The sequence below is a fragment of the Centrocercus urophasianus genome, unplaced genomic scaffold (assembly GCF_019232065.1).
Source record: "Centrocercus urophasianus isolate 14NV4802_14NV808 unplaced genomic scaffold, USGS_Curo_1.0 seq_9, whole genome shotgun sequence".
Taxonomy (NCBI): Eukaryota; Metazoa; Chordata; class Aves; order Galliformes; family Phasianidae; genus Centrocercus; species Centrocercus urophasianus.
The window spans coordinates 31,069,094-31,096,860 of record NW_024885532.1 but is presented as its reverse complement, the minus strand read 5'-3'; the positions used below and the strand labels follow the sequence as shown (position 1 = coordinate 31,096,860).

The 27,767-nt window shown below is 39.0% G+C and overlaps 1 protein-coding gene across 5 annotated transcripts in view; it reads left to right on the top strand.

Moving 5' to 3' along the window:
* CDK8 (cyclin dependent kinase 8) overlaps nt 1-27,526 on the top strand; it is a 65,766-nt gene extending 38,240 nt beyond the window's left edge. For 2 of the 5 annotated variants that reach the window (XM_042838913.1, XM_042838916.1), the window contains exons 5-13: nt 6,399-6,456; nt 9,220-9,351; nt 11,798-11,941; nt 13,948-14,017; nt 15,070-15,142; nt 20,703-20,800; nt 22,157-22,235; nt 22,355-22,513; nt 26,228-27,526. In XM_042838913.1, coding sequence (XP_042694847.1) covers nt 6,399-6,456; nt 9,220-9,351; nt 11,798-11,941; nt 13,948-14,017; nt 15,070-15,142; nt 20,703-20,800; nt 22,157-22,235; nt 22,355-22,513; nt 26,228-26,353 — 939 coding nt within the window. In that variant the 3' untranslated portion in view covers nt 26,354-27,526. The remainder of the gene's footprint in view (nt 1-6,398; nt 6,457-9,219; nt 9,352-11,797; nt 11,942-13,947; nt 14,018-15,069; nt 15,143-20,702; nt 20,801-22,156; nt 22,236-22,354; nt 22,514-26,227) is intronic. The other 3 variants (XM_042838914.1, XM_042838915.1, XM_042838917.1) reach the window with 3 other exon arrangements.
* The last annotated feature ends 241 nt before the right edge of the window (nt 27,527-27,767 follow it).

Genomic DNA, 27,767 nt, shown 5'->3' with positions numbered 1-27,767 from the left:
GAAATTGCTTTTCTTGCCTATGATATCTACCTTTTTGTCCTTGGAGACTTTGTACAGAAAGCTGCACCTTCTAGCTTAGTCTGATGTACACTTTTACTGGATGGGACAGTTGGCTTGAAAAGCGTAATTACATCTTCCAGTATGATGCATTTCTAATCAAAGTGATAGAAAAGCCTGCATGTTACGCACAGATCTTAATAAATTACATTGCCCCGTGTTTTCAGTAACTGAATAATAGTAACTGAAATAAATTCTTGAAGCTTGTTGAAAGCATTAAAAAAAAAAAAGCCAGCTTTCATCAGGATGAAGCAGAGATGTAATATGCTGATAGTACCTAGCAGAAGGATTCCCTGGCATAGACATGGCATCCATGTAACTTCTGTCCTGTACAAATACCTTTTGTACCTTGAAAATTTAACAGTTCCTGGTTTAAATACTAATTTTTAAATGTTTGAATATTTTCTTATCTCCAAAACAAAAAGAGAAAACCCACAACACCCAAGAAACCAAAAATCGAAACGTAACCCTCTGAGCTGTCTTTTTTTATAAGAAAATTAATTTGTTAACAGAATTCATATACTTTTAATTGAAAATACTTCAATGATTAGATTCAGTACACATTGAATTCTGTATTATTTTCCATTAAAAGTTACATTGCTTATGGTGGTCTTTTGATTATTTATGTTAAAGACCAACTCAGTTAATGTATCACTAAAAATGTTTCAGTTGTGAATGCCCATCTTTTAATACAAAGAAAAGATTAACTTCAGAAAATTGCTGATGCTATCAGCTGTATACAGTAATACTGATATTTTCACAGTGCTGCAGTGCTGTTTAGCATTGTAGTATTGAGTTTTGTTCCCAATGGAAGTGTAACTGAATTATTTTCTGTGACCATAAAATGCTCGAAAATGAGGTAGAATTGCTAAGAATGCAGCACAGGCACATGTCTCATTGAGGTGAATATTTTTAGTGTATGTTACAATTATTTGAAGACCAACAACGTTGCTCAGCAAACCAATGTAGCTTAAGAAGTGTGAGGCTTTGCAGCTCACAGACCGTGAAATTGGGTGTGAATTTTACCAGGCCAAACGAAGGCTCCTTTTTTTTTTTGTACATGTGTGTGTACAGCTTTTCTTCTCACAGGACCTCACTGTGAAGTGAGAAATAACATCAGGATTTTAGATTTCTGCTTCAGTCACAAAAACTGTTTTCCTCAGAAGGGAACAATTTGATACTGGAAAGCCTTTGCAATTGTGGAGTTGTACATTTGAATCTCTTCCTATATGGCTTAATACTTAAGAGTGAAATACTAAAAAGTTATTAATTCTTAATCTTAATAGAATCATTGCTGAAACTGATTGCTAAGGCAAAATAACTTAGGGATAAAACCACTGTGCTGAGTATTGTTCTCAAAGCTGCTGTTTCAAATGAAAACAAGCGTTAACTAATTCGGCTGTCTTGGCTCATCACACATAGAAATACATGGCATGGTCAGTTCTGAAAACTGTCTGTGAGACCATCAGATGCACGATCAGTGGTCTGGAAAAGTCAGTGCTGTAAGTCACCCCTCTACTGTTTTAGCAGCCAAACTATGGGATTAGCCCAAGTGAGAATCAGGATAATGCTTAAACCTTATTAGAAGTTTGCATTAAAACGGAAGTAACAAAGAAGGTCAGGCTGCTCTTTCTTTCTGTGTCAGACTACTGCAAACCTTTAATAAGTGGCAAGCAAAAAAAGGTCACATCTACATTATAATACCATAGATAAATCAAAGGAGTTCTGGTTATTCATTGATATGTGTATAGCCTTTAAAACAAACTGGTTCGTATGCAGTATAGTAGTGAAAAATATATAGAGTAGTAATTTCTACAGTCTGGTTCAGTGTTAAAAGTAGTAGCAAAACAATTGCTACGCTTTCCAAAAACTCTATTTCTTTCCCTCTTCACTGCTTTGAATGAAACTTACTGAAAGTAGATTCTGACAGTGCTTTTACTGGAGCACAAAAAATGCCGCATGGTTTCCAATCACTTAGCATGAGGACAAGTAATCATTTCCTGCTCTTATTTGTAACTCGCTGCAAGCAACACAAATGTCTTTTTTGATCTATGATTACTTGTCATTGAGAAGGATTGGTACAATTTTCATGTAGTTTGCATTTTTATCTTCAAAATAGAAAATGGAATACGTTTTAAAGCCTGGAATTCCTCTCTGAATGAACCTAAACATTTTTACTGTATGTTTAGAAGCAGTGTGGGAGTGTAATGTTTTGTTCAAATGGAGGAATGTTTTTAAAAAGCAGTTGTTCTGCAGAAAAGATGTGAAGGAAATGCATGGCTCATAACCTCAACGTGAATCAATCACCTTGTGACTGGCAAAACCATATACCCTTCTGGGATTGTATGTAAGGGAAGACTATATGCCAGGCATGTAAAATAATCACTTGTATTTAGCATTAGTGAAGCCTCAACAGAAGCAGCGTGCAATTTGGGGTGCTCCAGTTCGAATGAATAGGTGGCCCTGGGGCAGAACTACAGGGAGAGGAATCAGTAAAAAATATCCTACTAGGAAACACTGAGCAGAAGAACTTCTTTCAATCTGGATAAAGGGACTGAAAAGAGATGTAGGTATTCAAAGATGTCTGCTGAAGTTTAAGAAAAGAAGCAATGGATATAACATCATTGCTTGCCTGAAAAGTTTGGGAAAGATATTGCAGTAATAAAAGTGAAGGAAGGTGGTCTGCCTGGAAGGATTGTGCAGCCTTCTGTCCCAGACTTGGGGGTCAGAGTAAGGAGGCAGTGGTGTATTTCACATGTTAGATGAGGCAGATGGAAGAGGAAGACTGCCTGAAGATCTTTAATTCTATCAGTGTATCCTCTATTTGTTATAGCTTCTCTATTTGATATTAGCTTGCTTCTTAGGAATTGTGTGCAGTTTACAAATACTGATTAAAGCAAGCGTATATAAAATATTTTAATGAACATATTTATTCTCTCTTTAAAGATATAGTGATTAATTGCACTACACAGGTCTTGTCTAGGAGTCCTTCAAAGTGAGATTTTGGATAAGATTTAGTTGCTGTGCCATGGTCACAAATCTGTTTGTCCATGAGAATGAATTAGTCCATTACTGATGAGACTAAGTGGGTTGGGTGGGGAGGGATTAGTTTTCATCTTATAAAGGTATCTGAATGTTGCTTTATTAGTCTTTGCCAAGTACTCAGCAGTTCATTACTGCATGGCTTTTCACGTTTGGTTTAGGATCTCAGCAGTTTTCTCATTTATGTTTAGCTGGCATAATAAGCAAATTGTTTTATTTGAAGGCAAAAATAAATGTGTCTCAGCTGCAACAAAAATAAGTGACTTTCAAAAGTTACTTATTAGTAATTATAAAAAAAGATTACTGTTTTAAAATAGTTTGCTTTCAGAACTCAATGTAAAAAATAGCTGTAAGATTTTTTTTTCTTTGCTTGCATAGCCCAAGGGATTTGAATAAGCACTTTAAACCTTCATTTTCTGTGAATAATGAAAATTAAACGAAAACTACATTAAACTGATGTTTGTCTGGATTTGTCTCTTCTGTTTCTAATGATTGCTTATTTTTCTTTGCAATTAGAGTTGTCTAATATGTACTCAGTTTCTCCCAGTCTGTCTCTTTTGGTGGTGCTTTTTTCTCCAGATGGTGGACTTGGGTTGGAACTAGAGGGTCTTTAAGGTCCCTTTAAGCCTAATCCATTTTATGACTAGAGACAGATCTATATAAGAGTTCCTGACCCGTGTTTTGAATTTTGTTAGTGGACTCGATTGTTGTTTTTTTTTGTTTGTTTTTTTGGTGGTTTTTTTTGAGAGTCCCCAGTATGTTTTAGGAGTGCCCACGCTGTCCTTGTACTGCTTTGTGGTAGAACTTCTTCCATAGAATTTTGATATTGGGAAATTCCAGGTTGTAATCCTTGTTTTAAATATGATGTTGTCTCTCTTTACAGTGATAAGTATTGTCTGCAATAAGAATCTTTTTCAAACAGATCTTTTGCAGAGAAGGGCCTTTGACTTTAGAAAGAGGTGAACTGCTGTGAATGATTATTCAGAATTGATGGCTGAGATTTTTTAGTAATTTGTGGCTTCCAAAGACTCCTACATGGAATTCTAAATTGTCTGTGGTTTTAAAATTTCTCTGTGAATCCTGAGAGGAAAAATACAAACCCTGAGCATGAATCAAGTTACTTGTTGCTGTTGTTGCCTGTTTTGCTAACCAGTTCTGTCTCATCTTTGTATTTTCTCCTGTGCACCTACCCTGATCTAAGGGTAGAGGCATTTCAGGCAGGCGTTACCCTGTGCTGTGCTGATTAATCATCTGTTGTATTGGAGCCCAGGTGTGAGAATGGCTTCTTACCCCCATCACAGTCCATGTAGTAATTTTTATTTTTTAAGGTAAAAGAATAAGGAGGATGTTATAAGCATTTTTGTAAAGAGTGTTACCAACATGTAAAATATGAGGTTTCAGAATAGCATACGATTTACCTGAAAAACTTTGGTGCTTTTGTAATCTTTCTGCTAAAAATATATTAATTAGGCAAATAGCTCATTAACATCCTAGATACACTGAAGCAGCTTTCGTAAAATAAATGTATATTTTCTCCTTGAATCAATGTGTAGCAAGAGAGTGTGGCAGGATTGTCTTTCTTGAATAGTAGTTTGAATTGCTTTAAACTTCAGCATTACCTCTGGATTTGAAGACTTACGTGGCTTGCTTATTTCTGAGCTTCTCCTGAAACAACTGAATTTGATGCTTTGTGGGCCGTGTGCGCACATACTGCTTTTTTTTTTTGTGCTGAAGCACTGCTGGCATGGAATGTATACCTGTATGTAAAGAAAGAAAAAATAAAGTAAAAAAAAAAAAAAAATAAAAAGAAAAAAAAAAAAAAGAAAACAAAAAAGATGGGGTTGGTGGTGTGGGACACAAATTCTTCTGCACATCACTGAGCTAGTACAGCTCAGGTGTGCTCTGCTGAGCTGTAATTGCTATCAGAAAGTCTTTGGTCAGCCAAGCTGTAACACCAGCTTTCGTCTTTACCCTGTGCTCCATTTATGTATTCTGTACGTGGGTTGTGCAGCTTCAGAAACCCCCATTGGAGCTTTTCATTGGCCCAAGTAATAAAGTTTCTCAAGGATTTTTTTTTTTCCAGTTATTACCTTTCACCTAGTTTTGTGCAATATGAATTATTACTAGATTGGTATTTAACTGTGGCCTTCTAACTCTTTGAATGTGCTTTATGCCAAAATCTAATAGGTTCAGTAATAGTGAATGTTTGGTAGATCACACTTTGCTCTCTACAAGAGATACTAGGATTCATTCTCTTAATTTTTAAGTAGCCTAAATTTTCTTGCTGGACTGCTTTCTTCAGGTCCAAGTAAAGTGGGAAAAAGAAGCTAGATTGTAACTTCACCTTATTGCAGTTCTTCTAATGGACAACTGATTAGGACCCCATTTTGTCCAAGAATCACAGTATGAGTAGATATCTAAATCACTCAATTTAAGATAAAATTTAAAAAACAAAAACAAACAAAAAAAAATCACACTGGTATAAATTTTAAAATTTCATTGTGAATTTCATTGCTTTCTTCTTCAAAATAAGCAGTGAAGCTTGATTTATATGCAGCGTGTTAGCATGTGAGGAATCTTCTGACGGAGATACAGAGACTGGGTTATAAGAACTTAACTTTGAGAACAGAAACTAGAGGATGGGAGAATGGATTAAGGAGCAAGTGGTTGTCTTACTCATCAGCTGAGCTCCAGCTCAGTTCTGTGACTCACCTCTAGTAAAAGAAAGAAGGGGAAGAATTGGTATTTTTCTATCAAAATAACGGAGAGAAAGATAGCACAATGGGAACACTTTCTGGTTTCACGCTGTCTGAATTGGTATATACTTGTAAATAGGAATAATCCAGATGATCTTTGTCTCCCATATAAAACTGTATGGCAATGTACTTTTTTCATGGAAAACGTGTCTGCAGAGGTGCCTGATGACTCCTACACCCAGTGCCAAGGGATGCTGAGCAGCCAGGGTCTGCCTCCTGCCCAGCGCACCGGGTTGAATACCAGGGGTTCCACAGCAATGTGGGAGGCTGCAGAGTGCCTGCTGGGGTGGCTGACGGTAGGGCAGCAGCATAGGGAGCACAGTGCTGGAGCACAGCCATACTGGGAGGAAACGTGAGGGAGATGCAGTCAGGGAGAGCCCGTGGCTGGGCCCTTGCACAGCTTTACCGTGGTAGAGAAACTTGTCATTTTGATCAAAACAAAACTGGTTTAAAACTGGCAAAACAAAGCTTAACTAACTTTTCAGAGACTGTGTTTAGGTTTATCGTGGTATATGTATTGTATATTTATTTTTTTTTCCACAGAAACCTGCTAATATTTTAGTTATGGGTGAAGGTCCTGAGCGAGGAAGAGTAAAAATTGGTATGTTGATATCTTTGATAAGTCCCAGTGTAGCATTTAAGTTAGAATGTTCTGGAGGTGCGGTTGTACCCCTTAAAGTAGTTACTGTCATACTAGTATTTGCTGGAGACATTGTCTAAATGCTGTGTTTGAGTGACTGGCTCCTTGATGTTAGATCCCTGCCAATGAAATGTGGTAGCCTTACCAATCAAAGCTGGAAAATGTCAATATGTTTTGTTTAAATGGGTGTTTGTGTGGGGCGGTGGGTGTTGATGTGGGGGTAAGGGAGTCAGCAAGGGAGGAGAGGAGAAAGAAATGGGGTTTTAAAACTTCTCCCATTTGCCCTAGTAATGTCATGACATTATCTTGCTGCTGCTTCCAAAATCTAAATAGGAACTATCCACTGCTACTCCTAAAAACCTTAAAACTTCTTAATGAAATCAGAGATGGCATCAAGCCTACAACATGTTTTTGAAAGGGCAGACAGGTCTCTTGGAGATCAGCATGAGGGATCCTAAAGTCCAGAAAACACAGGAATTCAGACAAAACATTGACTGAGAACTCCTGCTAAATGCTCCAAATGGGCTGTAAGTGGGTAGGAGTGACCCAGCGCTTCCCCACTGCTGTAGAATTTTTTGTGGGAATTCCTGCTCAGAGTGAAGGGGATAACTCACAGAACTTCAATTGTTTTAAATTAAAGTAAATAAATACATAAAAACTAACCATAGCCTAACAGTACTAAGCAATAGCAGGCTGTGCATTAGTGTGTCAGTCCTGTGGGAACAGGCTGCTAATGCACAGCCTCCTTATATCTGTTATGCGAATACAGCCCCATCTTATAGGCTTTTATTTATTTTTAGTTTATTTTAAAGGTAGTTCGTCTTTTTCACTTCCCTCTGGCTCTCTTTTATGAAGTGGTTCTTCTGCACTGTTGCTCTGTACACTTACTGTTTTGTTTATCTGAACTATAACGTTAATCACTAGTGTAAAGGACAGGGCTATAGGACTTCCAGGGAGCGTTTGGTGCTGCTCTAGCTCTGCCCTCCCTTCTTGAAACCCAAGGGAATAGATAGGCCAGGGCTGAACACTTCTGCACATCCTACCCTGAAAGATTTTAGTGCCCCTCTAAGCCTTAGGGTTGACAGCAGAACTTGAGGTCTTTACGTACAAAAGAGGGACAGCACAGACAGCAGAAGTGACTATTTCTTCCTACTGCCATATTCTTCATGGAGCAGTTGCTTCCAAAATGAAGAACGTAGGTTGTTCTCTGGGCATGTGCAGTTTGAACTGTGGTGGTGGTGTTTGCTGAACACAGCTATTTGCTAATATTTGCACACAGACCACCAATTTATCTCTTAATGGATAGTTTTGAATTAATTTGGGAATAAGTTTGAACACAACCAAATTTAGTCAGACTGATCATGGACGGGTGAAAGATTCTGGATTGTACCACCAGTCCTCTGAGCCATCCATTCCCAGGGGGAGGAGGGTGGGGGGACCCTGCATTTCTAAGTGTGTTATCAAAATGTAGATTATTTTTTTTCTTATATTCTTAAGATATTACCACAGCAGGAAAAAAATGCAGAAATTAAACCCATAACAAGGGCATCCACTTTTCCAGTGCAACTAATTTCTCTAAAAAATACATAACTGGCATTTAACTTAAAATAACTTTTATAAGCTTTTTGCGTCATTTTGAGTATAAAAAAAAAGCCAAACAATTTCTGCAGGCTATTAATTTTTTATAGATGCTAGTGACTTGATCGTATCTTCAGTAATCTATAATTTAGAAAATGGCAAAATGTTTCTCTTTTTAAATGCATTAAAACAATCATAAATAGGAATGCATATGAAAAAGTAGTTCAAGTTGTCTAGTCAAGTTAGAGACCCATATTACACCGCAGATTTCCCCCCAGCCAGTGAGCTATAACAGATAGTTTCTTGCCCTCTGAATGGCTGCTCATGTCCTTTCAATCTTTCTCAGCATGTGTATACCCCTGCACCAGAGTCCCTGTTCTTGGGATTTGGGGAGCACTGGGTAGACAAGCAGATCCAGTGGGTGAAATTGCACATTTTAGTCTCTGCCCATTTTTTTCCTGTATCATTTCTATTGCCAGCTAGCTCAGGCAGCTTCCTAGGAAGATATATATATTACCAATTCTAAAAAGCAGTTTTTAATCCCCCAAGCACAGCTTAAAATCAGAACCTTAATGATGTCTAGTACTGTTATGTTGGTGCTGGAAACTTCTTGACAGAATTGCTAGGGAGGCAGGTGCTGTAGGCTTAGTTTCTTTTTCTGTGGAGGAAAACTTGCTACAGCTAACTTCACGAGTAGGTAGCTTTTGTGGCATGCACGTATGTATTATAAATCATTCTAACCTGTGCAGAACTTGTGTTTTGCTCACATGTAAAATGCTTCTTGAAAGACCATGCAGTATAATGGATTATTTTACCGGAGAACATCAGGTAAAATGAGTCAGGATTTACCAGTGTCCTGAGAGAAGTGAATGATACGCTTTTTCAGAACAATGGTTAATTCTTCGTTCTAAATGGCTCGTGTTAGTAATGATTTATAATGATGTACTTTATAGGTGATGGCATCCAGTAACTTCTACAAAAGCTTTAAGAACATGAAATCTGCTCACAGAATTCCTATCTGCTGCAGTCTGTCTTTGTGTTTATTTAGCACAGTGATGGTAGCTCTAACAAACTCAATCAGTTCATTATAAAAAATATATGGTAGTTTTCCAAAAAGACTAAAACACCTCTCTTTAAATTTTGCAGCTGATATGGGCTTTGCCCGATTATTTAATTCACCTCTGAAGCCTTTAGCAGACTTGGATCCAGTAGTTGTAACGTTCTGGTATCGAGCTCCAGAGTTGCTTCTTGGAGCAAGGCATTATACCAAAGCTATCGGTAAGTAAAATGGAGGATAACCTGCCGTACTATTGTTCATGCAAATTGCACCCAGACATTGAATACTATTAAACTGTACAAAGGTCAGCAGCTGTGATACTGAACTCTTGAGGAAACGCTTAACTTTGACAAGTTGTTTGTGGTTTCTGACTAGCTGTAGGAATGAAACATTTCTGGGTTTGGTTCAGAGTGCCCTGCAATGCAGTGTAATGGCTGCTCCTCAAGAATTTCCTAGCTGCTGTTAGATTTAAAGTGATAGGGATGCATCTTCAAACTGTTGGTAATACCCATGTGATGATGAGACATAATGTGTTGATTTCATTGTAGAGGTTTTCATCTAGTTATATAAATGCTTGGGAAATATACTTGGGAAAGCATAGGATGGAGAATGTATTCACTGCACTGACCTGTATCAGTGAAGTTTAATGCAACGTGGCATTTTACTTGCTACTCCTCACTTCTGCACCTGTCAAAGTTTGCGAGAAATTAATCATGTTAAGTTTGCTATTTGGTATGTGTTTCTCTTCAGTGGACGGAAGTTGCCAATAACAGGTTCTGATCTGTCAGGCCTGTTTTAGCCCATCCCTTGAGGCGTTCAAGGCCAGGTTGGATCAACCCTGGGCAGCCCAAGCAGTGTCAGCCCATGGCAAGGGGTTAAAGCTCAGTGAGCATTAAGGTCCCTTCCAGCCCATGCCATTCTATGATTCTGTCTTTTTGGAAGCACACAAGTGCCTCAGAATTGCTTGAGGCAGTGGTCAGTGCCCTGCAGCAGGAGGGGCTGTGGGCACACCCAGACCTGCAGCCTGGCAGTATGCAGGCACTGTGAGGATGGTGTTCATTCCATCAGCCGAATGCTGCCAGCTCCTTATTTCATCACTCCTACTCACCAGTCTGAGTGGCCATCACTGTGCTGGCCTTTCCCCTTGCCGCTGTGCGGTACGAGTGTCCCCAAATCCAGAGCCATGGTAGGCTGTGGCTGGAGGGCGGGGAGAGGCCTGGGCACCTGGGAACGGTGTTCACCTCAGTGAGGGGAGTGAGAGACCCTAAGGAAGAGATCCGGGAAATTTTCCGTCTCAAGCTGCTCGTTTTCAAAATCTGTGTTAAAGCTTGACACCTGTTTCTGGGGAAACAATTTCCCCTGCAGGGCTCCTCTTATTCTGCACAAACGTGGAGGCTGTGCATTGGCACAGATGTTGTTATTTCCGTAACCTGAAGTTCTCCTGTCAGACTGCACATTCTTTTCTTCATATTGTGTCAGTGTTTTTCTCAGAGATTTTAATCTTTGATTCAAATGTATTTTCAGCAACTATGTTAGTACCATATTTCTTGTATTAAGTACATTCTTTTTAACTGCTTTTTTTATAGTGTTTGCGTGTTCTTTTGTTTTATTGGCGTTTCCTTCTGGTTGCAGTATGTGAAACTGCATGGATAACCATGGCCTTTAGTGCATAATTTTTTTCAGCACTGATAAAAACTGGCTGCATGCAAGCACTGAGCAGTGGGGTTGTGTTCTCTGCATCATTGGCTTTTGTCCTTGTTCCTGACCTTTCCTTGTTCATTCAAGGTTTGATGTGGCTTTAGTATGTGTAACTTAGAAACTGCTCTTGTGTATACTAGGAAAAAATGGGGGAAGCAATTCAGAAGATTTAGACTGATTTTGCGGACTGTGACAAAGCAGTTAAAAATGAAAGTATTTTTGTTTTAAAAAATAATAACAAAAAAAAAAAAAACCCAGGTTGAGGAGAACATTATCCAGAAAGAAAAGCATAACTTTTTTTCTTAAAAAAAGAATTTTATTTATTTATTTATTTATTTTTTTAAAGAGGGTGAGATGCTTGCGCACAGAGCAGTTTTATTATTTTACTGCAAAACTTTGTAGCTGGAGTTTGGTTATTTCTCTATCACTGCTCATATTTTTTAGGGACCTTTCAGTATTTGTTAAAATGAGGGGCTGATCAGAGAGAGCAAATGTTTTGATGGGAGCAGTGTGACCTTGAGCAGGTGACGTGTTGGTTGGTTCTCCAGTTGTGTTTGTGTGGACAGCTAATCAAATAGCTTTTGTTGGGGTTTTTTTTCTTTCTTTTTTTTAAATCACACTCACTTTTACCAGTGTGGTAACCGTGTTTAAAAATGAGCAAACAAAAATAAATGAGCAACAGCACTGAACACACACAGACACACAAAAACCCACCAGAATAAAGCACACAAAATGAACAACAACAACAAAAAAAAAAAAAAAAAAGCCCCACTAAACTTGTATGATACTTGTGTTACTGAATTATGGACCTGTAGCTGAAAGGGAAATCTTAAGAAGTGTTGTACAATAGAAACTTGCAATTTTCCATGTAGGAACCTTAACCCATAAGTGGAAAACTAACATTTTACTTCACCAAGATGCTTTTGGAAAGATTCATTTGACGTTTATTTCTGTTCTCCTTTTCTAAAGATATTTGGGCCATAGGGTGTATATTTGCAGAGCTGCTAACATCAGAGCCAATATTCCATTGTCGACAAGAGGATATCAAAACTAGTAATCCTTATCACCATGACCAGCTGGACAGAATATTCAACGTTATGGGATTTCCTGCAGGTACGTGTTGTCTTTTTTATCACGGCTGTTCAAAGAAAGATATCTGTATTGTATTTTTTGCATATGAAGGTGGCAGCTGACAAAAGCAGCAAAGCTGTTTAAACACAAACTTTGTCATGAGTCACCTAGAATCTAATAGTTACATCAAATATTTTTCCTGTTATTACTGATGTGTTTATCTATGCCTATAAATATATCAATATTCTGTTTTTAAAAGATCTCTTTAAATGATGGATGATTAAAAACAGTATAGAATATTTCTGGGACTTCTCCAGGGTTGATTTTATGTTTGAAAAGTGATCTATGATTGTATAAAACCAAGAACAATACCTACATTTTCTGAATATTATGCATATGCTAAATTAAAGAAAGATTACATTTGGAATTAGAGGAGGGTGTTTCTTTTTTTGTTTCTCCCTTGTAGAAAGGTTACATTCTGGAGAAATAATATTTTGTCCAAATGAGAAGAAAGAACTGGTCACATGAGCCAAAACAAATCACAGTGTGGATGTCTCCTGTTGCATTTTCCTCTCAGTGTTGGTCGTATCTTTTATTCTACAGGCTATCTTGAATACTTTCATTTCAATGTTTTTCTTCTAGTACTTATATGATTGCAGGTGTCTGAATTGCAGGGGGCTTATTTTTACCTTTCAATCATCTTTCTCTTCACTGCTTGTGTTCCCTGTATTCTCTGTTCCCATTTAGTATTAGTAACCTCTTTCTTTGCTGTGCTGGTGGACTTTCTCCTTCTCATCACACAAAGTTTGTGGTCTCTATTTCTGTGTGATTATAGAATTTTGTTCTTAAAATTGCTCTCATGTTTTCCTTTGACTTTCTTTTTTCCTTTATTTAGTTTGCTTCCATACTGCTGTATGAGATTGCTATAAGTGTTGCCTTTGCACATGAGGTGGCTTAATTTTAATGAAAGCCCCTCAATCTATCCTCTTTAAGCAATACTTAACTTCTCGGTGTCTAGCCTAGAATTTTATCATTTCCTTGTGCTTTTCCTTCCTTATTTGGAGTTGATATTGTCTTTGTGTAGCTTACACAAATAGATAACAATCTCATTGTTTTTTGTGTTGGGCTTAAATAGGGCTGTTTTATGGTTTACTCTCAATTCTGTAGGTCTGTTTTTCTCACAATTACTGTTTTTTCATTTAATAGCAACATTTTTTTTGACTGACAATTGCTGTATTTGAAAGTTTCAACTGTCTTGAGAAGGGGCAGGGAGAGGAACAGAACAACAGGGAAAGTAGAGAATGTGGATTGTGGATAATACATACGGATTTATGTATTAATTTGATACTTCTGAGCTCCAAGGATTTGCAAATATGATTAGTTTTGGTAAAGATTTGACTTGAATCAAACTACTTGTCCATAGAATTTTTTTTTTAGTAGTTACAGAGCATAATCCATTTGAGGCTAACAGGTGATGTTGCTGAGTGTTGTTTTATTTTTAAAGGCATTTCAGGCTTTGTGCATACAAAGAGTTAAGATTAAATGTCATTTAATTGGAATGTGCTAATGTTACCCCGCCTTGACCTTTTCTGGACAAATAGGATTTCTTTTAGGCTGAAGCTGGCACAGATTTACACAGTACCTCCATGCATTTTCCTGTAACAAAACTATCAGAATGAAAATGAACGTTTACTAGACTTGGGTGTAATCCTACCCAGTGATCACTGTTGTTCCTAAATAAATTAGGGAACCGACCTGAAGGGTGCAAGTGCACTGGGCTGACATGTTTTTCTTCTGTGTTGTCCTTTGGTCATATGGAGATCTTCATTGTAGCTGGTAGGGGTTTTTTTTGGAGTTCTTGAGTTACATATAAATAGAATCTCTTATGAGCTGAGAAGATTAATTGTGAAGAGAGGGAATGTAAAGAAATAAGTAGCTATAAGCTTAGAGCAGCTGAATGAAAAAAGTAGGGTCCACACTGATACTTTAAAAGCCTTTGTTGTAGTTAGGAGAAAGAAAAATAAAGTAATAAATACTGATTTTTGCAGATAAAGATTGGGAAGACATAAAAAAGATGCCTGAACATTCAACTTTAATGAAGGATTTCCGAAGAAACACGTAAGTCCGTGTTGAAATGAGCTTTCTGAAGAATGCCTATTTTATTTCTCCCTCCTACTTTAAAGTTATAATAGTTTAGGTTGTTTTCATCCTAAGCAGTGGCTATGTAACTGGGACTTAGATTCTGAAGAAGTGGAAAGTTGGTTTTTAATGGTAAAGTTGGTCTGTTGAGTTGATGTGAATCATAGAAAAGTGGCCAGACATGGACAGCAAATGAGAGAGTGGCAGGTGTGAAACTGCTGGTGCCAGTAAGACCTCAGACAGCTCTGAGGATTACTAAGCATAGTTTCTCAGAGCTGCTTCCAAATCTGTGGTACTGAAAATGATTCTCCTGTGATAGCTGCGTATAAGCAGTGTAGCAAACTTACAGTATTTCTAACAAGCTGAGTATAATTGCCAGTCATGATACCTGGGGTAGCTTATGAAGGAAAGAATATGTTAAACATGTTGTTGTCACGTTACCAGATTCTAATACTTGCCCTTAAGACCCTACCACTGTTGTCTTTTTGCTTCCCTACTGATCAAATTGAGGGATTTGGAGCACTATTATTATATGTTTCTTGCATCTGCAATGCTATTGCAACAAACCATTTAGAGACCTTATTTCTGAGCTTCTGCTCAAAAAAGTGAGTTTGTGGACGTTCTTGTAACAACCTGCACATTGTAGGGCAGTGTTGACACGGACATGGCATTTGTCTCAGTGTGTCCTAATATTAGAAATATGTAGAATTCTCTGGATAGAATGAAACTGTTCAAACTGTTACAGTGAAGTGGCTAAAAGTCCAAGTTTGCTGACTGTACATGGTTTAAGAGTAGGCTTTTTATATTGATGTGATGTGTATTACACAAACATGTAAGAGGGAACAGATGAATTTCTGTAGTGTTTGAATGGTTTTTAAGCAGTCTTCTGGTCTTGGTAGTTGCTCTTCTTTCTGTGCTTAATAGATTAGCAAAGACAGCTATTCTCAATAATGTGTTTCTTGAGTGCTTAAGAAAGCTTTGTAGCATCACTGCTTTGCGTATTAGAAATGTAATTTTCTGTTCTTCTCTAGATACACCAACTGCAGCCTTATCAAATATATGGAAAAGCATAAAGTTAAACCAGACAGTAAGGCATTTCACTTGGTAAGTTCCTGCATTCACAAAATAAAATAAAAATCCTTATGTAAGTTGGAATTGTTTAGATTGAGAGTCTGTGACTAACTTTATTTTATAAATATTACATTTCATCTTTTAAATAAAGTTAGTAATAAGTGATATATGATTTGAAAGTTGCAAAAGCATATTATCTTCTCATAGTAGTATAATTCTGTGAGCTATTCATCAGATTAATTCAGGTATCAAGTGTATTAGAAGTTTTCAATCTTGAAACAGTATTAAATGTGTAGCTATATTTGCAATATTACTATTATTTTTGCTATTTTGCTGCTTTACATACTTCTAATAGCCTATTTTTTGTTTTAAAAATATCCTTAATCACATTATTTTCTACATATTCATTTTAAACTTGCCACTCTTGCCTGTTTGAAAACAAAACAACATGAATTAAGAAAATAGCTGCCAAATCAGAAGAGCCCAACATTTTACTTGAGACTTGTATGTTTAGAAAATTACATCATGTGTGTGTTCCTGGTGCATTAATCTTTAATAGCTTTTTTTACAGAAACTTTTTTGTATTCTTCAGTACTCTTACAATAGTTAGTTGTCTCTAGAACATAACACTTCTTTTTGTTTAGACTTCCATTAAATACACTTGCAACTGTAAAACACCCCAGCTAATTCCAGAAGTGGTGAATGCATGGATAAGTGTGGTTGCCAAGGATGAAATGCTTTCATTTATCAGCTTGAACTAAGTAGAGTTTTTCCTTTCCTGACACTGAAGTACAGGTTTCCTTGTCACATGCGGAAGTGATGTTACATGAGACAACTTTGACTCCTTTGTTTTTCCAGCTTATTTTTTTTCCCACTCTTTCTTTGGTTTCTGTTTTCCTGCTTAAATGTGCCCTGAAACATGGAGACCCAGCTGCTGCTCCTGGTTGATTTTTCCTTTTATCCCATGGCATGTTGTCACAAAGTCATATGAAGTATACTGTATTTTTCTTATGTTACTCAGGCAGGTGATCTTGTTGTTCAACAGTTCTTTATAGACAATATTTGTAATGCTAAGTGAAAAATTCATGTCTGTGCTGTTGCCTGAACAAGGGGACAGAATAGTTTGGATGTCTCCCACATGATAATGGCTACACAGTCATTAAACTTGTCTTGTGGTTTTTGTTTTTTGTTGCTGATGATTACAGAGTTTGTTCACATCTTGTCTGCACATGATGGGAAGGCTTTATAAGCCAATTTCCTAATAAAGTGCCAGAATTTTGCAATGTTTTTTATGCTTGAGGTGTTCTTTAAGTGTGTTGGCAATTTTCTTTTCTTTTTTCCCTTCTTTTCACTCCTGTGATTGCTTTTGAATTGTTTGATAATAGTTCCACAAAAACTTCATGCAAACTCGGGGAGCTGAAAATGCCTATTGTGACTCCTTGTGAATGATGTGAAAAACAAAGCTGGATTGATGGCAGTGCTGGGAGGCCTCTATGGATTAGCAAAGAGCTCCTGGAGTTACCTAAGCACAAAAAGAAAGTCTGTAGGGAGTGGAGGCAGGAACAGGTTACCTGGGAGGACTACAAAGAAGCTGTCTGAGCAGCCAGGAATCAGGTTAGGAAACTAAAAGCCAGATAGAATTAAATCTAGCCAGGGACATCAAGGGGAACAAGAAGAAATTCTAGAGGTGTATCAGTGATAAAAGGAAGGCCAGGGAAGATGTGGGCCCTCTCTGGAAGGAAAGTGGAGATCTGGTCACATGGGGTACAGGGAAAGCTGCTCAGTGTTCAGTTATTTCTTTGCTTCAGTCTTCATCACAAGGGTTCTGGCCACACTACCCTAGCTACAGAAAGCAAAGATAAGAACTTGGAGAAGGAAGATCAGCATGCTTTAAGTGAGGATCAAGTTTGAGGCTGTCTAAAGAACCTAAAAGTTCAGAAGTCCTTGGGACCCAAAGAGACCCATCCACAGGTTCTAAGGGAACCGGCAGATGATATGGTTCGGTCCTGGTTGGTCTCGATGATCTTTGAGATCTTTTCCAACCTGAGCAATTCTATGATTCTGTGATTCTGTGAAGTTGCCAAGCTGCTGTCCATCTTTTTAGAAGAGTCATGGCAGTCTGGTGAAGTTCCCACTGATTGGAAAAGGGAAAGCATAACCCCCATTTGCAAGAAGGGAAAAAGGAAGATTCAGGAAACTACAGACCAGTCAGTCTCACCTCTGTGCCTGGCAAGATCATGGAGTGGATCCTCCTGAAGGCCCTACTAAGGTGCATGGAAAACAAAGATGAGGTGATTGGTGGTAACAAACATGGTTTCACCAAGGGTAAGTCGTGCCTGACTTACCCTTTTATGATGGAGTTACAGCGTCAGTGGATAAAGGAAGAGCAACTAATGTCACCTACCTGGACATGTGCAAAGCCTTTGACACTCTCCCACATTATATCCTGGTCACCAAATGGAGAAAAATGGATTTGATGGGTGGATCACTTGCTAGATGAGGAATTGGTTGGATGGTCGCTCTCAGAGAGTTGTGGGCAGTGGCTCAGTGTCCAAGTGGAGGCCGGTGACGAGTGGCATTCCTCAGGGGTAAGCGCTGGGACCAGTGCTGTTTAACACCTTTGTAGGAGACATGGACAGTGGGATTGAGTGCACTTGCAGCAAGTTTGCAAATTGAGACCAAGATGAGAGATGCAGTTTACTTGCTAGAGGGAAGGGTTGCTCTCCAGAGGAACTTGGACAGGCTTGAGAGGTGGGCCCATGCCAACCTTACGAAGTTCAGCAAGGCTAAGTGCAAGGTCCTGCAGCTGGGTCAGGGCAATCCAAAGCACAGATACAGGTTGAGTAGAGAATGGTTTTGAGTGCAGCTCTGAGGAGAAGGATTTGGAGATGTTGGTTGATGAAAGATTCTGCATGAGCCAGCAATGTGTGCTTGCAGCCCAGAAGGCCAACTGTATCTGGGTTGCATCAAGAGAAACACGATAAGCAGGTCGAGGGAGAAGATTCTGCCCCTCTGCTCTGCTCTTGTGAGACCCCACCTGGAGTACTGCATCCAGTTCTGGAGTCCCCAGCACAGGATGGACATGGAACTGTTGGAGTGGGTCCGGAGGAGGAACACAAAGATGATAAGAGGGCTGGAGCACCTAACCATAAGGACAGGCTGAGAGAGCTGGGAGTCTTCAGCCTAGAGAAGGTTATGGGGAGTACCTGATAGTAGCTTTCCAGTACCTGAAGGGGGCCTACAGGAAAGCTGGGGAGGGACTTACATAAGGCCATGTAGCATCAGGGTGAGGGGAAATGGCTTTAAAGATTTAGACTAAGTATCATGAACAAATTCTTCGCTGTGAGGGTGGTGAGACACTGGAGCAGGTTGCCCAGTGAGGTTGTGGAAGCATTCAAGGCCAGGCTGGATGGGGCTTTGAGTAGTCTGGTCTAAAGGGAGGTGTCCCTACCTATAGCAGGGGATTGGAACTAGATGATATTAAAGGTTCCTTCCAGCCCAAAGCATCTGATGATTCTGTGATTTATTATGTTCTAAATCATGCCATTAGAACTGAAGGCTGAGGAGAGGAAATGTACTTTCTAACTTTAGCTGTCTGCCATTTGGAGGTCTGCACTGTGGTTGCATATACCCACTTACAGCTAGTGAAAGGAGATGATCAACTCATACATAGATTGTGACACTAGATCTTTATAAAAAGGTTAATCTCATGAAAAGTATGAAGAGCAACTGTGAAATTCATACTATTTACATATGTAATTTGTGCACATCTTGTTAGATGGCTTATTTTTCAAAACAAAGTGCTCTAAGTCAAAAGTGCAGCATTTCTTTTGAAGATCATTGTCTGTGACAATACGTCCAGTGGGTGACATACCTGCCTATGGCAGGTATGGGGGTTGCAACTAGATCATATTTAAAGACCCTTCCAACAAAACCATTCTGTAATTCTATGGTCAAGGTGTAGTTTTGACTTAGGTGCTGTATTCCATCATAATAATACATGAAGGATTTTTATTTTTCTTTCCCTGTTAATATCTGAAGTTCAGCTCATTCTGCTCAGAAAAGCTGTACATCTAGCACAACTATATTCCACGAAATAACTGCTGAATGGATGGACAGAAACAGATGCACCTGCACCACCCTTTTGAGAAAGAGAATCTTCTAAAATGCAGTACTGCTGTTTCAGTACTGGAGTTAGACAAAACCTCTATGGTCTGCAGATCCTAAACTAGAGAAAGATCTTACACATATGGAAAGAGCATGGTATTTCTAATGTGTTTTTAATTGAAAATTGCTGTTGAGATGTCACAGTGGCAGATGTGTGAAGTCCAGACAGCTTCTGAAAATGTTCAGGTGATTGCAAAATGAGACTAGAACAGCAAAACATGTGCAAGAGATGTTTTTGAAACCACCTTTCAGTCTTCAATGTTATGCTGAATTTAGACTTCAAGTTTGTTGCTGGTATTTTAAGTTGGTAAGGATGAAATTCTGGCTGTGTATCCTGAGCATTTCTCAAAGGCCGTGGATCTAAGTACCTGTGTTTGAAACTTTCCATATCATTTTCTCACTTTGCTTTGATTAGCAGGTTTGTTTTATTAAATTTTCATCTTTGTGTGTTACCTTAGGGTTTTGGTTGTGCTCCCTGTCACTGAAACATCTTGTCTGCTATTTTAAAAAGTCAGGCACAGGGCAAATATCGTGTGTGCTTCTTAGCCCTCTTTTAATACATTCCAATGAGAGCAAGATGTGCCATGTCAAAGGGTAAGGTTTTGCTGGTTTTTTAGTTGACCTGAGTTCAGCTATTTTCTGAAATGTACTTCACTTTGTCTTTTGCATGTTCGTACTTTATCGGCAATGATCATCTTCACTGTCTTTAACCAGCACAGATGTTTTGAAATACATTTTCTTTTCAAGTAGCTGGCATCTGATCTGATTTATCACCTTCATGAAATAAGGGCCCAGGTCTTAAACTGATAGAGAAATGGCGCTGGATCCATTTCAGCGTACCAACAACGTGTAGCAAACAGTTGTGTTGGAGAATCTGTGTTTATCAGAAGAGACAAATACGTGCAGGAGTGGGTAATAAACAGTTGTCTAGCCAGGTGGAGTTTTTGGATGTGCTGATGGCCGCTTTATCACGTTTTCTGAATTGTGACTTTATAGAGATTTTCTGTATTCTATGGATGACAATGGAAATGTATTGATGTGGCAATACAGAATAATGAGGAATAATGAGTGTGGCATCACTTTTGCTTATCAATTGCTACGTGTTAATTAAATAGTGTGATGTGACTTCCTGTTAAGTGTAGTTATGAAGCCAATCATGCACGTGTTGCATGTAGCAGGAAGTGACAGGCTGCGAAAACTGATGGTAAGTTATGGATGCTCTGTGTGGAGCTGTGTTTTTAACAAAAGAGAAGAATGTGGTTCCTGCCATTTATGGTTCAGGTTTTGACGTCGGAGACATTTGTATCAGTTGATCTTTCAGAAATAATGTAGTCTGAAATGAAATTCGTTTACAAGATGAATATTTTGTAAATTCTGTTATATCAGTTCTGATAATGCAGAGCTTTTTATCTTTCATTTTATGTAGCTTCAGAAATTGCTTACTATGGATCCAATAAAGAGAATTACCTCAGAACAGGCTATGCAGGATCCATATTTCTTAGAAGATCCGCTTCCCACATCCGAGTAAGTGGTCAGTTTATTAACCTATCAGTACATCCAGAGGTGCCTTAGAAGTGCATGCTTTCTCTGCTATAAATGTTGGTGAATATTGAGCTGAGTACTTACTGTCTAACATCCAAAGAAAGCTCTAACAGCTAAAATGCTGTTTGAGGATTTTAAAATTAAGTAGCGTTCTTATTAATCTCTTGCTTTATGGAACTTTGATCCTGTTAGCTGCAGCACTAATCTTGTTATTCACTGACAGGTTGATTAGGCATGCTACAGATCTTTGTAGACAACTGCTAAGTGCCTGCAGGTCCACTCCTCTGCTCCAGAATGCCAAATGACACTCACTAATAAGTTTACATTTTTCTGTCCTAGCCTTTGTTGTAAATTCAGTGGTGAAGAGACTCAGCTCTGTGTCTCTGTGTTGTCATCCTTAACAACTTTTCTGTAGATGCTCCCTTTTGTTTAAGCAGTGAGATTACAAAAGGAACAAAACTTAGAGACGATGAATAATTTCATTTTTAATGAACTTCTCCTTTCCTCAAAAAACCAACAGTGCAGAACATGAATGTGCACATCTTTAGAAGCGATTAGTGCCCATTGTGCATCATTCTCTACAGTTATTTAGGGTAGAATTTACAAAGTATGGTATGTATATTTAAAAGCAGTTAATTAAAATGACATTATATCACTAAAATCTGCTAAGTTATTTGTAACCTGACCTGCCTCTGTTATTTAATGTTGTCATGTGAATGATTTGATTGTGCATAAACTGGTTTTAGGCCAGTGCTTGACTTCTTTCTTGTATTAAGTTGGCATTTCAGAGCAAATGCACCATTAGTAATGCTAACAGGTGCACAGAAACATTATTACAAATGTTTTCTATTGCTAAAGGGCAGATAAGTCTTAACTTGTGCTAGCAGTAGCAAATTAGTGTGTGATCCATGAGATATGAATTGAAGATGAAACTTCTAGTTATTTTTAAGTGTTACAGGTGGTTTTGTTAATAGGCAGTGGACTTTACAGGCCAGTTTTTAACTGGATTTGAGACAGTGAATTATGCTGTGACTGGATGAAGGCAGCTCTGTGGTCCTCTGCAGATACCTTTCCAGCCATCAGTTTCATCACCAGTTACTGGAAACACTGAAAACTGTTAGGAATTTGGATGAGTTTATCAGAGGCAATGTAAGATTTAAAACTAATGTGAACAGGTTTACTGATGTATGTGATGGAAGTAAGAAAAGGAGAACTCCATTTGTTGTAGATAAAGGCTCCCAGTGAGGCTACTTGAAACTAGTGTGGGTGGAGTATGGATCTTACAGGTCTAACTTTTCTGTTCTAATACAGTGATAAATAGACTTTTCTGGGGGGCAGTGTTTTTGCAGGTTGTCAAATCCCTTACCCAAAACGAGAATTTTTAACAGAAGAAGAACCAGATGATAAAGGAGACAAAGTAAGTACTGGAAGAACGGTATCATCGTGCTTCACTGGCTTTCACACTATTTCCTGTTTTCATGTTTTTTCATGTACTGCTTTTGAGTTGAAATTTTTCTTTGTGTTTAAACAATTGAGAAGAACCAGCAGCAGCAGCAGGGCAATAACCATACTAATGGAACTGGTCATCCAGGGAACCAAGACAACAGTCACACGCAGGGACCCCCACTGAAAAAAGTGAGAGTTGTTCCTCCTACCACTACCTCAGGTGGACTTATTATGACCTCAGACTATCAGGTATTCCTTTTTTCCTTATCTTGTTTGATTCTCATGTTCACAACAGAATTTCTTCAAGCTAATAAAGTAGTCCTGTAAATGGTATTTTTTTGCATCCATCAGATCAACTGCATTTAGTTGATGGTTTGCCTGCCAATTAATATGCTGTTGCTTCTTAAGTTTGCAGCCCATTCAACTAAATTAGGATCAGAAATTATTATAGCTACTAATTATTGCATTTGTATTAGGCAATGCTGATTGTAGATCAGGGGCCTGTTGTGCTTCTCTCTGTATGACCTAAAAATAACATTGCTTATTTTGACAAGCCTGCAGTGCTAGGAGGCAAAGCATATTGCAGTAAACAAGCTGAGTTTGAACAAGGGTTTTAGTTGGGTAAATGGACTGAAAAGCAGAATTTTGGATGGCAAAGTTGACGTGACTGAAAACCAAGTGAGGTTCCAGGAAATGTAAAATAGGGCCATTTTCAGGAGCCTTATTGAGACTCTTTGTATAAATCCCAGTAAGCCATGGTTCAGTTCATCTTAGGACATCAGTAATTTATCAGTTTTCAAGTTGTTCTCCTAGAATTACATAGATATTGAGAGCTGTTTGAGACTGGTCCATCTTAACTACAAACTAGAGTGTTGAGCTGAATATAAAGATGGTCTGTCTTTTATTTGGATTGTGCATCACAACATTCTTACTGGAGATTCATCTCTTTCAGTTTGTCAGGCTGCAAAGTTGATAATAGTGCTCTTAGCTGGCTCTTTCTACTATTTCTGTGCATCTATTTTTAAGGCAGCATGTGCAATTGTAACCCTCTTAATCTTCATGTCATCTTGAGTCACATATCTAGGGAGTTTGATATGAAGGTTGCATGTACTGTGTCAAGGAGCCTCATTTACTTGCCCTATTTAAGCATCCTTCACCTAATTTTGCTGCTGTAGCTTGGCATTTGGAACAAACTTATGTTTCCACTTTTATGAGCAAGAGCTAAGATTGCTACCTGAGAAGTTGGACTGAAATTGCCTTGGAAGGAGTTGAACTAGTTTTGTCTTCAGTTTGTGTTCATCAAAACAGTTTTGTGTTCTCTGGTAGCCATCCCAGGACTGTAGATGGGGGCAGCCCTTTTCAACAAACTGAATTTCGGAGTACTTCTGCCTTGAAGTAGTGATAGCAGCTACTTTACTCCCTCAGGAGCTCGTTTTAGTAACTTGGTTGCTCCTAATTAATAGTTTTGCTTTCTTCAGGAAGCAAAACACTTGGTTCTATTAAAAAAAAAATTACTAACAAACAACAAATACAACAAAAGGAAACCAAAAAACCTCTGTTCTTCCTCCCCTCACCCCTCTCTTTCAGTCTCACATGAAGGAAATGGGTTTTGCTCTGATCAGGTTATCTGGAAAATACGGTGAGCAAAGAGAGGAGATGTGCACTTGCTGGCACTGGAACAAAAGCAGTTAAATGTTGCCCGTTGGTGGTTTCAGGTGTCCCTGAAAACATTCCTCAAATTTCTTAATTCTGATCCTGCAGCTCAAAGAGACTGCAAGCAAATGTTACAGTACAGCCCTGTGTTTTAATCCAGCACCTACTCTTTGTTCTTCATTTAATTTGTTGAAGTTCCCCTTGCGAAGAAGGATTGCCATCTTCTGGGCAGGACACACTACGGCAGTTTCCCTTTCCACTTAAAAGCTGAATTACTCTCTGCAGAGCAAGCTGACCTTCTAAATTCTTTCTGCTGTGCATAAAAATAGTAGACACATAGCATACAGACATCCTTGCCTTCTCCTTACATTTGCAACATGACACTTCTGAAGCTGATGCGACTAAATGAACTGAAGCAGTTCCAGTACTCTGCACTTTTGCCAGCTATAGCCCTCTGGGTGCTTAACGGTTTGTAAAGAGTACTGGCTATTTACATCTTGTCTTAAAACAAAAGCTGTTAGTTGCACTAAGTTTCATGAAAAGCATGACTTCTTTAATGAGCCCCACCTTATAACATCAGTTATAGAAGTAGAGATGCAGAAGTTGTTTACAGCTTCAGTGAATGGTGAATTTTTAAATGGCTGTGCTTGTGATATTTTCCAGTTTCCTATATACGAGAGCCACTTTTGAGCAAAAAGACTGCCAAGGGGTTGGTTTTTTTTTCTGCTCTGTGGAATGCATCCTGTGTCTGCTCTGTGGAGAGGGGTGACCCAGAGCTTTGGCACTTTCACTGAGTCCATCTCTAAAAGAGAAGGCAAGTGTCTCAGAAGTTCTGTCGCTGTGTTAATGGTGAAGCTCAGCAGTGCTAATCTGTTCCCACTGTCACTAAGTGCTGCTCTTGCCATTTCTTCTTCTTTACACTATGCACCTCTAGAGAGCCAGCTCCATCCAGTGAGCATATGTTAGCAAGTAGAGTTTGGCTTTTGATTTTTCCTTGCTCAACATCCCAGTGATAGTTTCCACTCTATATGCCAAATGGCAGAAAAGAAGCAAACAAACAAAAAGCCAAAACCCAGTCCTGTTATTTTGTTTTCCAGCTGATGACATCGTTAAAGCTACTTTAATATTTTACTTTTTCAGGACATTGTTTAACCTCAGATTGGTGTATTCAGATCTCAGTAGCTCCACCTTGGCCCTGGAGTTCTCGCTATAGAGAATTTTCCCAGCCTTTAGTAGGAGCTGCTTTTGCTAACATGGGTCTTGTGGTATCAAGAGTTCAGAAGTTGCACAGCAGTTTCCAAAACCTGTGATTTTTGTGTGTAAACTTACCAGTGATCATATGCTTACATTCAAAGTCCTGCATGCAGTCCTTCCCCTTTATAGTTCCAGCTGTGTAAATAACTGACTTCTAGGCTGGGATTGAGTTAGACAGCTGCTGACTTGCTCAGGTCTCCTTGCAGTGCTCCACTTGGTAAATAATCATAGAAATGCTGGGTGAAAGAGGCCTCTGGAGGCCATCCAGTCCAATCTCCCACTTGAAGCAGGACTGCTGCTAATGCTAAATCAGGTCAGCCGTGGCTTTATGTAGCTGAGTTGTGGAAAATTCCATAGACAGCCACAGAGACTTCACCGCCTTCCTGGACAAGTTCTCCTAGTGCTGTGCTCGCCTCCTTGTGTATATTTTTTCCTTAATGTCCAACCTGAACCTCCCAAGCTTCTGCCATCGTGGCCCTTTTCCCTTGAAATATCTGGTTCTACTGAGAAGAGCTTGGCTATCATCTTTAACCCAACTCCAAGGAGCTATAAGGCTGCTAGGTGGCCCCTTAGCTTAAACACACTTATTATTTTCCAGCCCGTGCTCCCAGGCCAAGCAGAAGGTTGGTAAACACATCCTTTGTAACAGGAGGTCTGAATGATTCCAACTGGCTCATCAGCACTGAGATGCACAGATCTGAGCTCCAGCCCCAAAATACTTTCTTGGCAGTGTAAGGGAGCAAGTGGAGAAGCCTCTGATGTGGCTGATAGTAGCTTTCTGTAACATGCAGCTGTGCCATACCTACCTGGAGGGCTGTTGGAGTTTGGCTCTGATGGGTGTGGATTCCCAAAAGGTAATTCAGAGTGGATAACTGACTGGTGGTAGCAGTGCCTTTCTAACCTGCTGTTCCTGATGTTCACATCTGCCCTGTGGTAATTGGAGTACAGGGACAGCAGCTGCTTTAGGACTGCGTGTGCTCAGTACCTCTTGAAGAAGTAACTGTAGACCCAGCTGATGAGAAGGATTACCATTCCTCTGCTTTTACCCCTTTCTAGCGTTCCAATCCCCATGCTGCCTACCCCAACCCCGGACCAAGCACATCGCAGCCACAGAGCAGCATGGGATATTCAACTACCTCCCAGCAGCCTCCACAGTACTCACATCAGACACATCGGTACTGAGCTGCATCCCAATAATGTCAGTGCACTGTTGCTAATGCTGCAGGACTGCGCAGCTGCCTGCCTGGAACCTGGCCTGGGCCACAAGAATGTACTGTACGACCACACCTTCAACACGTCTGATCGCCAAGTTCCACCACCTTTCACAGAATGGAGTAGTGGCTCCCAGTTGTACCTGTTGTTGGGTTAGACTTGAAAAGAAAGTGCTAGCACAGTTTGTGTTGTGGATATGCTACTTCCATAGTTTACTTGACATGGTTCAGACTGACCGATGCATTTTTGTTCAGTGACAGTCTGTAGCAGTTGAAGCTGTGAAATGTGCTAGGGGCAAGCATTTTTGTTGTCGTATGTGGTGAATTCTCTCGATGTAACAACCTTATCTGACCAATAGTACACGACATCTTTGACCTGGTACTTGAAGCATACAGTATGTGTTAACATGGCAAAAAAAACAAAATAACCGTGATTCCAACTGAAATTATTTTGGTATACATTTATTTTTAGTGACTTTTGTGGGTTGGTTCATTTTCCACTTAGGTCAATGTTTGATGACCAACACAATTGCTACGATGAGGTTTTTTTATGGACATGAAAACGTTTGCATTTTTTCCAGCAATTACAAACGTCCCAAAGATTAATTTCCAGCGTAAGTTTTTGGTTTTGTTTTTAAATCTATGACTTGACTGGTATTAAAGCTGCTATTTGATAGTAAAATAAGTATGTTGTCATTGATATAAACATGTTTGGTTCAGCAAACAAGTGAAAATGATTGTCATAGACAGTGTTTTATTATTTTTTTTTCCTGTTGGTGTTAATGATTTGTGAGCATGCTTTGGGATTAAAAAAGCATGAGTGATATTCCCTGAAGAGGTGTGGCATCCGTTCAGATATTTCGTCATGATTTTTGAGAGCAGGCTTGGTGTAGTGGACTTCAAATTTCGTTCAGTTACTTCTTTTCTTCTTTTTTTAAATGTCCGCACGTTGTTTAGGGGTGCCATCCTTACAGCAGAGGATCAAGGTGTTAGGAGAGCCTTAGAATTTATGAGGAAGACCTTACCTACAATGTACTGTATCAAACTATTTTACATGAATGACGCAAGTATTCTGAATAAAAGAAAAATCGAACATTGTTAAAACAAGGTGTTATGTAATAAATTTATTTTTCATAAATCTGCACATGATCTTTGCCTGTATTCCTTCAGTGCGCGGCGCCCCAGTCTCCCGTTGTACGAATGTATTGGGTTTTGTTTTCACAAACAGCATTTAACCTGCATTTCTGCTGCTTTTGAAATAGCAGAAAAAAGATAGATGCCTTCATAAAACATCATTGCCTCCTGCTGGGGACATCTGGTTGGTCAGCTGGAGGTGCACTGAATGCGGGTCCATTGCCAGCTGTGTTTTATACATCAGACAGCTC